Source organism: Silurus meridionalis, chromosome 26 (assembly GCF_014805685.1).
Source record: "Silurus meridionalis isolate SWU-2019-XX chromosome 26, ASM1480568v1, whole genome shotgun sequence".
Taxonomy (NCBI): domain Eukaryota; kingdom Metazoa; phylum Chordata; class Actinopteri; order Siluriformes; family Siluridae; genus Silurus; species Silurus meridionalis.
In genome coordinates, this window is record NC_060909.1 from 15563544 (window position 1) to 15576043 (window position 12500).

Genomic DNA, 12500 nt, shown 5'->3' on the forward strand with positions numbered 1-12500 from the left:
CTGTACAGGGACTCAGAATACTGAAGAAAAAGTTTGTAGATAAAAACAGTAAATCACAGCTACATGACCATGACCAAGGATGAGCTGGTCCAGATCTTCCACGCTTCTGTAGTGTTTCAGATAAAGAAAGTTTTATTCATATGCATTTATGATTCAGAATAATGATAGGAAATGTGCTGCTTTCATGTATAAATAAGAACCGGTTTAAGGTATAAACAGAAAAGGGTTCAAATTATATTTGTCGCAAGGGGGATTAATAATAATAATAATAATAATAATAATAATAATATTAATAATAATAATAATAATATTAATAATAATAATAAGCTTAATAATGCAATACTTGATACTCATAAAAAGGAAAACATTTCACTTTTATAAACTCCCTTAAATCTCTGTGTGTGTGTGTGTGTGTGTGTGTGTGTGTGTGTGTGTGTGTGTGGTTTAAATCCTATAAACCTGGATCCAGCACTATTTCCGCTCCGTCACATGACGGTCAGGACCGCGCGAGTCCAACTCACCGGATTCACACACTTTATGACCATCACCCAAAACACACACACACACACACACACACACCTCTGCACTTGTGGCTGGATCGTGTGATTTTCCTGAAAATTTAAAGAAAAATAAAGAGCAGTGTGTTTGGTGTTCCCGTGTGTGTGTGTGTGTGTGTGTGTGTGTGTGTGTGTGTGTGTGTAAAAGTGAGGGAAGGAATCCGGTGAGGAGGTCACGAGCGCAGGATTTCCTGCAGGAGGAGAAGAAGAGGAGTTCTGGATAAAAAACGAGGAAGATGGCTGAACTGGAGAAAGGAGAGAAAAACGGGGAGACAGAAGGAGATCAGGGACACACACAAAACCCCGACACCGGAGAACACGTAAATACAACACACACTCACACACACACACACACACACACACACACACACACACACACACACAGAATAACTATACATTTGTTTGTTTGTTTACTCTACTCATCCTGAAAACCATTACTTTTGATAGTTATAGTTGAGTGTGTGTGTGTGTGTGAGAGTGAGTGTGTGTGTGTGTGTGTGTGAGACACAGAGAGAGAGAGAGAGAGAGAGGGGAGGAGAAATACTGATACATTGTACAAACTCACAAAAGAGTAACAGACAGTTGGACAGTTATTTATGATTCTTTATTACAGTGTGTGTAATGAGAGATCAATAACTGGAGGACCTGTTGTGTGTATTTGCATCCTTGTGTGTGTGTGTGTGTGTGTGTGTGTGTGTGTGTGTGTGTGTAGAAGTTCATGTAAGTTCATTCAAGTTTCGTGAATGATTTATTATTGTGATGTTTTCAAACTTCAGACTGCAAAACTGCACAATCATGTGTCATTCATTATAACTGTACCGCTGTGTGTGTGTGTGTGTGTGTGTGTGTGTGTGTGTGTGTGTAGAAATTAAACCTGGCTGCGGTGTACGTATCGGACGCTCAGCACAACCGGAACATTTACTTTGACACCACACCACAAGCAGTAAGGTAATCAAACCCCTGTGTGTGTGTGCGTGTGCGTGTGTGTGTGTGTGCGTGTGTGTGTGTGTGTGTGTGTATGTAAAGGTGGCACAACCCAAGATCATCAGCATCCGTGTGTGTGTGTGTGTGTGTGTGTGTGTGTGTGTATGTAGGCTGTACCTGTTGTATAATCACTGGCTGCTGCGTGTGTGTGTGTACATCTTCATCATGATGGATTTGGCACTTGCAGTATTTGAAGAGCCTGCACTCATCCCTCTGCCCCTGTGGGTCAGTAACACACACAGACACACACACACACACACACACACACACACACACACACACACACACACACACACACAGAAACACATACTTGTCATGTCTGTGTTATTTCAGATAACTCTGTGTGTGTGTGTGTGTGTGTGTGTGTGTACATGCGTGTGTTGTGTGTGTTCTTTAGATCACCTCAGTAGCTGAGCTCCTCTGTCTCATTGTATTTTCTGCACGATTGGTTCATTACGCCAAAGTTATTCCTCGACGTGTTTTCATCAGAGATCCCAAAAACATCTGCATCATTGTCACCATCACGGTAACATCTCAGCTACACCTCGCCCACACCTCCCCTACATCTCACTTACACCTTACCCACACCTCCCCTACATCTCACCTACACCTCACCCACACCTCCCATACATCTCACCTACACCTCACCCACACCTCCCCTATGTCTCACTAACACCTCACCCACACCTCCCCTATGTCTCACTAACACCTCACCCACACCTTCCTTCATCTCACCCACACCTCCTCTACATCTCACTTACACCTCACTCGTAACTCCCCTGCATCTCACTTACACCTAACTTGTACCTCCTGCATCTTACCCACACCTCCCTACATCTCACTTACACCTCACTCGTAACTCCCCTGCATCTCACTTACACCTCACTCGCATCTCATCCACACCTCCCTACATCTCACCTACATCTCACTTACACCTCACCCACACCTCTCCTACATCTCACCCACACCTCCCTAAATCTCACCCACACCTCACTTGCACCTCCTCTATATCTCACTTACACCTCACCCACACCTCCCTACATCTCACTCACACCTCACCTACACCTCCCTACATCTTACTTACACCTCAACTGCACCTCCCCTACATCTCACCCACATCTCACTTACACCTCCCATACATCTTACCCACACGTCCCCTACATCTCACTTACACCTTCCCTGCATCTCACCCACACCGCCTCTACATCTCACTTACACCTCACCTGCACATCTCCTATATTGTGTGTGAGCACCATTGTGATGCAGCACTGCTTTAATCCTCCTGGGTGTGGAATTCATCAGAGCTGCACAGGTTGTTGCTGGGATTCTCTTCCACTCCTCCATAATGACATCACAGAGCTGCTGGATGTTACACACATGGAGCTTCTCCACCTTCTGCTTCAGGACCCACAGGTGCTCAATAGGGATCAGAAATGTACTTGGCCACTCCTTCACCTTCAGCTTCAGCTTCCAGCTTGTCATTTTTGTGGTGGGTTTGGGGTCATAATTATGTTGGAAAACTGTGGTTCGGCCCAGTTTCTGGCCCTCCGACCCTCACCAGGGCGTCACCACACATGCTGGACACCATCTGAGCTAAACAAGTTTATCATGGTCTCATCATTTGCGACTTTTTGCAGAATGTGTGGGGTATACCAGACATCTCCCTTTCTTCTCTTTTTTCTTACACTAAACTTCTCCTTTTCCTTCTACACGTCTTCATTTGATTTATCTTGTCGGAACTCAGACCCATTCGCTGTGTGGCCCAAGGATCCAATCTGTTTAACTATTCACCACTTCAACATCATTCAAACTTCAACTGCAAATAATAAAATAATAAATCAATGAAGACATTTTCCATTCGAGAAGTGAGATGGAGAAAATCAGCTTTATTGCAGTCCATCAGTTTGTCTCAAAGAAGTCTCCAGGAGAAACCCATTAAACAGCAATAGCAACAGTCATCTGTCACATGCAATACGCCCTGAATAATCTTTTTCTCCTCCTGAACAGTTTTCATTCTATAATCATCTCAAGAGGTTCTGCAAACTTATATTTACTTACCCACATTCTGGTACCTTCTTCATTTTCTTGAAGTTCTGGTGTACCCCTGTACAGTTCTAGATTACATATCTGCACATCCTGTGTTTTTCACACCTCCTCCCAAGTACCTTTTTTAAAGCTTTTGCTAATATCAACGTTCACACCTGATCCTGCAAACATCTCCTGATCTTGCACTTTTCACAAAAATATCCTTTTTGTTCTCACTGGTTTGATCGTGTTTCCACTACAGTGTACTTACTTATACTAAACTCATCTCCAAAACATTATTATTTTTTTTTAGTTCTCCATGAAGCCAAATCAAATAAATAATAAGTGCAAAAACGTAAACTTATATTTAATAATGCTAAATGTTCTTGTCTTTTATTGATGTTAAGTGAAGTTAACTGAACTCTTTTAACACTCACCATTTTCTCCTTCTCTCTCCTCCGCTTCATGCTGTAATCAATTCCTCCCATTTCCTTCTTTGTTTATTTTCTGTGTATAGCCCCAATCCAGACAAACCAGTCTGATCACCGCACACACACACACACACACACACACACACACACACACACACACACACAGACACACAGAGTTATTTGTTTATTTGCTTCCTCGTTCTCACACAAACAAACGTGTGTGTGTGTGAGGAAGTAAGTAAATATATCAGTAGAGGAGTGAGTAAGTGATGGCACCCCCTTGTGTGTGTGTGTGTGTGTGTGTGTGTGTGTGTGCAGTAGATCTGGGTGTGTATGGTGTTCTAAGGTTGTGTGGTCACTCAGCTGTGAGATGGTCTAGAGTGTTGAGGCCACTCCTGCTCATTAACATCACAGAGGGACGACAGGTAACACACACACACACACACACACACACATATGCAGTCATTCATTCATATTCATTGTCATTCTTTGTGTAAATGTATATTGTTACACACGCATAGCGGGTATAATGTGTGTGTGTGTGTGTGTGTGTGTGTGTGTGTGTAGTTGCGCAGGGCGTTCAGGAGTATTCGTAATGCAGTCCCTCAGATCCTGGTGGTGTTTTTCTTCTTCATTTTCAGTGTGTTGATGTTTTCACTCATGGCTCTGAAACTGCTGGGCAAACGGTACACACACACACACACACACACACACACACACACACAAAGACACAGTGACACACACACACACACACACACACAGTGACACACACACACACACACACACACACACACACACAGTGACACACACACACACACACACACAAAGACACAGTGACACACACACACACACACACACACACACACACAAAGACACAGTGACACACACACACACACACACACACACACAAGACACAGTGACACACACACACACACACAAGACACAGTGACACACACACACACACACACACACAGACACAGTGACACACACACACACACACACAAAGACACAGTGACACACACACACACACACACATAGACACAGTGACACACACACACACACACACACACACACACACAGTGACACACACACACACACACACACACACACACACACACACACACAGACACAGTGACACACACACACACACACACACACACAGACACAGTGACACACACACACACACACACACAGTGACACACACACACACACAAAGACACAGTGACACACACACAAGACACAGTGACACACACACACGAGACACAGTGACACACACACACACACACACACACACACACACACAGTGACACACACACACACACACACACACACAAAGACACAAAGACACAGTGACACACACACACATAAAGACACAGTGACACACACACACACACACAGACACAGTGACACACACACACACACACACACACACAGTGACACACACAGTGACACAGTGACACACACACACACAGTGACACACACACAGTGACACACACACACAGTGACACACACACACACACACACAGTGACACACAGTGACACACACAGTGACACACACACACACACACACACACACAGACACAGTGACACACACACACACACACACACACACACACACACAGACACAGTGACACACACACACACACACAGAGACACAGTGACACACACACACGAGACACAGTGACACAGTGACACACACACACACACACGAAGACACAGTGACACACACACACACAACACACACACACAGTGACACAGTGACACACACACACACACACAGTGACACACACACACACACACACAGACACAGTGACACACACACACACACAGACACAGTGACACACACACACAGACACAGTGACACACACACACACACAAGACACAGTGACACACACACACACACACACACACACGAAGACACAGTGACACACACACAGTACACACACACACACACACATACAGTGACACACACAGACACACAGTGACACACACATACAGTGACACACACACACACACACACACACACAGTGACACACACACACACACACACACACAAGACACAGTGACACACACACACACAGAAGACACAGTGACACACACACACACACAGAAGACACAGTGACACACACACACACACAAAGACACAGTGACACACACACACACACACACACGAAGACACAGTGACACACACACACACACACGAAGACACAGTGACACACACACACACACACACACACACAGTGACACACACACACACACACATACAGTGACACACACAGACACACAGTGACACACACATACAGTGACACACACACACACACACACACACACAGTGACACACACACACACAGTGACACACACACACACACACAGACACAGTGACACACACACACAGACACAGTGACACACACACACACACACAGTGACACAGTGACACACACACACACACACACAGTGACACACACACACATAAGACACAGTGACACACACACACACACACACACACAGTGACACACACACACACACAAGACACAGTGACACACACACACACACACACAGTGACACACAGTGACACACACACACACACACACACACACACAGTGACACACACACACACACACACACAGTGACACACACACACACACACACAGTGACACACACACACACACACACACAGTGACACACACACACAGTGACACACACACACACACACACACACAGACACAGTGACACACACACACACACACAAAGACACAGTGACACACACACACACACAAAGACACAGTGACACACACACACACACACACACACACACACAGACACAGTGACACACACACACACACACACAAAGACACAGTGACACACACACACACACACACACAGTGACACACACACACACACACACACACACACACACACGAAGACACAGTGACACACACACACACACACACACACACACAAAGACACAGTGACACACACACACACTCACTTACTCACTCACACACACACATACACACAGAGACACAGTTTAGTTTGTAGCTTAGTTTTTATTCTGTTAGTGTTGCTTTGCTAACCCTGTAGGTTCTGCTCAATCTGTAGTTAACATGAAGCTAACAGGAGAGAAGTAGACACACAGTGCAGACGTCTGAACCTTCATCTGAACCTCCATCTGAAGCTCTTGCTCAGTGTTCATTCATCTTCCTTCTCCTTCCTTCAGGAATCTGAAAACGATCGACGGCGCTCCCTATTTTACAGATTACCTGGAGATTGTGTTTGATCTTTATGTTTTAGTCACAACAGCCAACAGCCCCGATGTCATGTGAGTTCCTCTTCACCTTCACCCCTTTATCACCTCCTCCTCCTGTTTCAGCATTCTCCACAGCCGTGTCTGAGCTGGTCTTCCTGAACCTGATGTTCCTCAGAGAGGATCCATCTTTCATCATCTTTCATCGTCTGTTTCTGTGCAGGATGCCGGCGTACAACTACAGCTCGTTCTTCGCCATTTTCTTCATCCTATACATCGTAATTAACACCTACACCTTCATGTCTGTCTTCCTGGCTGTGGTCTACAACAACTACAGGAAATATCTGAAGGTCTGGAGAACCAGCAGGAGGAAATCATATATACATTATTGTAATCACTTCTGGTGCTTGGGCCCCTAAAACACAATCTACCTGTGTGTGTGTGTGTGTGTGTGTGTGTGTGTGTGTGTGTGTGTGTGTGTGTGTGTGTGTGTGTGTGAATGCAGGAGGAGGTCCGGCAGCTGGTGAAGGCCAAAAGGCGTAAATTGTGTTTCGCCTTTTCCCTGCTGCAGGAAGTGGGCGTGGCCGGGGAGAAGCCAACTGTCACTCAAACACGCTGGAACCAATTAGTTCGTCTCGTCCAACCTGGTATCAGCAACGCACACAGAGAACTGCTGTGGAGTGTGTGTGACCCTCAGAACACCGGGCATGTCGGTCAGACACTACAACACACACACACACACACACACACACACACACACACACACACACATATATATATACACATACAAACGTATACATACACACTGACACACACACACACACACACACACACACACACACAAACGTATACATAGGCACACACATATATATATAGGTAAAACGAAGTGGTAAAGGTGTGTGTGTGTGTGTGTGTGTGTGTGTGTGTGTTGTAGAGAAGTTGGTGTTTGTGCAGTTGGCTGATTTGTTGAATATTCAAGTAATCACACTGAAGTCTCGCACACACCCACTGGAGCAATGGATACCTTACGTTTACCTCTCCACCTTCAGCACACTGATCCACAGAGTGGTCCAGCACAGGTAACACACACACACACACACACACACACTCTCTCACACATTCAATTCAGGACCTACAGATGGTGCTGTGTTTCATTTAAACGCTCTCTGTGTGTGTGTGTGTGTGTGTGTGTGTGTGTGTGTGTGTGTGTGTGTGTGTGTTTCAGGGTGTTTGTGTATGTGTATGATGTGATCATCCTGATTAATGCAGTGTTTATTGGGTTGGATGAGGAGAACCCGGCCGTGTCGATGGCGGAGTGGGTGTTCCTCACACTTTATATCCTGGAGATCCTGCTCAAGCTCTACACCTTTGAGCCCCGTACCTTCTTCGCCAAACACCAGTTCTGGAACTGGTGTGTGTGTGTGTGTGTGTGTGTGTGTGTGTGTGTGTGTGAGAATATAAATGTATTTATTGTGAATATACGTGTTGAATATTTTTGCTCTTTTTCTCAGGTTTGATACAATCATCATTGTCTCTGCTCTGCTGGCGACCATCATCAACACGGCCTTGAAATCCTGTACACACACACACACACACACACACACACACACACACACACAAACAGTTCAAATTAAACACAGCATGCCTTCTGTAGGTCCTTAATTGAATGTGTGTGTGTGTGTGTGTGTGTGTGTGTGTGTGTGTGAGAGAGTAAGCATTTGTGAATGTTGTGTGGTGGTAATATGATGTGATGGTGAGGTGATGGTGTGTGTTGATGTGGTGTTATGTGATGTGATTGTGCTGTGGTGGTGATGTGATGGTGTGTGTGATTGTGCTGTGATAGTGTGGTAATAGAATGTGATGATGTGATAGGGTTGTGTTGTGGTGGTGGTGTGATGGGATTGTGGTGTAGTGATTGTGTAGTAATGGGGTTTTATGTGTATTTTTTTAGCTGGAGGTTATACAAGCCGTCAAATACTTGACATCGTCTTCATCCTCAGAGTGCTCAGACTCATCCGTGTTGTGGACACCATCCCCAGGTGTGTGTGTGTGTGTGTGTGTGTGTGTGTGTGTGTGTGTGTGTGTGTGTGTGTGTGTGTGGCAATACTGTATTGTATTGTTGATATGTGTGTGTTCCGCAGGTTCCGTGCGATCATTAACACTCTGATTAAGATCGGTGCTCCCATGCTGACATTCGGACAGCTCATTCTGGTGTGTGAGATTCTGTGCTGGTCACAGGCTCCATCTCAAATCACATCACCTCATATACAACATTGCCGCTGAACTCTTATTTTGTACCCTCGCTCTCACCCCCTCGCTCTCACCCCTTCAATTTCACCCCTTCAATCTCACCCTTCAATCTCACCCCTCACTCTCACCCCTCGCTCTCACCCCTTCAATTTCACCCCTCACTCTCACCCCTTCAATCTCACCCCTTCACTCTCACCCCTCACTCACCCCTCACTCACTCCTTCAATCTCACCCCTCACTCTCACCCCTTCAATCTCACCGCCTCACTCTCACTCCTTCAATCTCACCCCTCACTCACCCCTCACTCTCACTCCTTCAATCTCACCGCCTCACTCTCACCCCTCACCTCACCCCTTCAATCTCACCCTTCAATCTCACCCCTTACTCTCACCCCTTACTCTCACCCCTTCAATCTCACCCCTCACTCACCCCTTCAATCTCACCCCTCACTCTCATCCCTTCAATCTCACCCCTTCAATCTCACCCCTTACTCTCACCCTCTTACTCACCCCTTCAATCTCACCCCTTCAATCTCACCCCTCGCCTCACCCCTCGCCTCACCCCTCGCCTCACCGCCTCACTCTCATCCCTTCAATCTCACCCCTTCAATCTTACCCCTCACTCACCCCTCGCTCTCACCCCTCGCTCTCACCCTCTTCAATCTCACCCCTCACTCTCACCCCTCACTCACCCCTTCAATCTCACCCCTCACTCACCCCTTACTCTCACCCCTCGCCTCACCCTCTTTAATCTCACCCCTCGCTCTCACCCCTCACTCTCATCCTTCAATCTCACCCCTCACTCTCACCCCTCGCCTCACCCTTCAATCTCACCCCTCGCCTCACCCCTCACTCACCCCTCACTCTCACCCTTCAATCTCACCCCTCACTCTCACCCCTCGCCTCACCCCTCACTCTACCCTCTCACTCACCCTCGCCTCACCCCTCACTTTCACCCCCTCACTCTCACCCCCTCGCTTCCTCCCTCAGGTGGTGTATTATATCTTTGCGATGGTGGGGATGGAGCTGTTTAAAGGGAAGGTTCACTATTTTGATGATGGCTCTGAAAATCCTGCTCATCAGTTCTGTGGGAACGTCCTGCTGAATGGCTCTGACTTCGTTCGCAACAACTACTGCAAAAACAACTTCAACGATGTGGTGTCCTCCTTTATTCTTCTTCTGGAGCTCACTGTTGTGAACCAGTGGCATGATATCCTCACCACAAAAACAAATCTGCTGTAGAGAACATCTCTTCACAGAAGTCCAGACACTTCAGACGTCTGTAGATATTTATGATCTGTGCATTGTGTGTGTTTTTGTAGCATGCATTGTGTTTGTTGTGTCCTTGACTTGACTCTGCTCCACTCCTCACTGAAGGCTTCACCGCCGTTACTCATGTTTCAGCACGGATATTCTTCATCCTTTTCCACATTGTGGTAGTCATCATCATCATCAAGTAAGATTCATGATAACGTCATCACCTCTAAAGAGGTGAAGCGATTTTTACCTGGAACCTCCATCTTATCCTGTCTCCTTTCTCCCATAGTATCTTTGTGGCGTTCATCCTGGAGGCGTTCTTCATCGAGTACATGGTGGAGAAGAGTAAACTGCAGACAGCTCTGGAGAAGAAGATTGAGGAACTCAGTCTGTGTGTAGAACAGAAAGTGCCCTAGATGCCTGCATTCATCACTGCATGAAATATATAATTGTGGCTTTCTACCGTAATCTTCAGTCCTCACTTAGTGATCATCTTTATCATGCGATTTAGGAACCATGTGGACAATAACCTGGTGGACGTGATGGAAACCCAGGACAACAGTCTCGGCCCTGCTGAAGGAGTCAAAGCCAAACCCACTATCATGTTCAAGATCAGCTCCACAAGTAACACGTTTCATGTGCTGAATTTGCTGAGAAAGCGATTTGTGTGTGTGTGTGTGTGTGTGTGTGTGTGTGTGTGTGTGTGTGTGTGTGTGACCACGTGTTTGTGTTCTGCAGGGTACAGGACCATGGATGGCCTCCTACAGCGCATGTTTGAGACAGAGATGAACCTCAGTGGTGATGATGTTGAAGAGGAGGAAATGGAGAGCAGGAGCTTCTCAAACCCGGGTTTCAGTTTGCCATAAGGGAACACTGACTCACTCTGGGAGCATTAATCACACAATTGCGGTGAATCCATCATCCTGTAGGTGGCGCTGTGTTGGTGTTAGAGGGAGACTGTACTGAGGACCTGGGAGACTGGACCTGCTGCTGTTCAGGAGCAGTAAAACAGTACTGATCTTGTCTATAAGAAGGGATTAAACAGATACTTTGCTTGTATTTCTATATCATTTATATTACAATAAAAAGAATGTTGACTATACAGTCGGTGTGAAGATCTGAGTGGTGGATGATAGGACACTGATCTCTAATGTAATTGGTGAAGAACATGTGATAATGTTGTTATTAAATATATCAGGGTACAGTGAGGATGATGATGGTGGTGTTGATGGCAGGAGAAAATAATTATTTATTGGTGTATAAACACGTAATTATATAATGTTCACGCTAAACCGAATCAGCTCGGGACGGATTTTGGACCGGAAGTAGACCGGAAGCGGCGGCCCGGATCGTGTTCGCCTGCATCACTGAGGTACCACAATCATAATCCCGTCACCGGACTGACCAATCACAGCGCGGCATGCGCAGTTAGGGGCGGGGCTTCGGGAGAAAACGCCGCGCTCAGCACAGTGCTCTTTTCCCGAGGGAGCTGAGTGAGCGCGCGTGCACGTGTGTGCGTGCGCGCGCTCCTGATGCAGGGACAGCGAGCATCCTTCATGATGATGGCGCTCAGTGAAGATCTGCACACGGAATGAGATCGGGGACAAAGGGCTGGTTTAAGACTAGTCTCCGCATCTGGACGACCTGATGAGGAGGTGAGAAGAAGATGAGATAGGGGAATAAGATGTGGAGGTGATTGGATGAGATTTGAGGTGAGGAGGAAAGAAGATGAAATGTGGAGGTGTGAGATGTC

The 12500-nt window shown here is 46.3% G+C and overlaps 1 protein-coding gene across 1 annotated transcript; it reads left to right on the forward strand.

Moving 5' to 3' along the window:
• Window positions 1-482: 482 nt before the first annotated feature.
• Window positions 483-11849, forward strand: tpcn3 (two pore segment channel 3). Its single transcript, XM_046840281.1, has 19 exons — window positions 483-877; window positions 1423-1505; window positions 1652-1766; window positions 1939-2067; window positions 4306-4422; window positions 4565-4683; window positions 7215-7316; window positions 7465-7591; window positions 7747-7954; window positions 8176-8320; window positions 8467-8652; window positions 8753-8817; window positions 9193-9280; window positions 9383-9452; window positions 10481-10700; window positions 10856-10946; window positions 11037-11138; window positions 11259-11371; window positions 11486-11849. The coding sequence occupies exons 1-19, from the start codon at window positions 794-796 to the stop codon at window positions 11611-11613; spliced, it is 2292 nt and encodes a 763-aa protein (XP_046696237.1). The 5' UTR covers window positions 483-793; the 3' UTR covers window positions 11614-11849.
• Window positions 11850-12500: the final 651 nt, after the last annotated feature.

Excerpts from the sequence above, each read along its gene's own strand:
- tpcn3 (XM_046840281.1), top strand. The coding sequence starts at position 794 with ATGGCTGAACTGGAGAAAGGAGAGAAAAACGGGGAGACAGAAGGAGAT. Across the intron at positions 8,321-8,466 it reads CACAGAGTGGTCCAGCACAG|GGTGTTTGTGTATGTGTATG; the intron begins GTAACACACACA and ends TGTGTGTTTCAG. Across the intron at positions 8,653-8,752 it reads AAACACCAGTTCTGGAACTG|GTTTGATACAATCATCATTG; the intron begins GTGTGTGTGTGT and ends TCTTTTTCTCAG.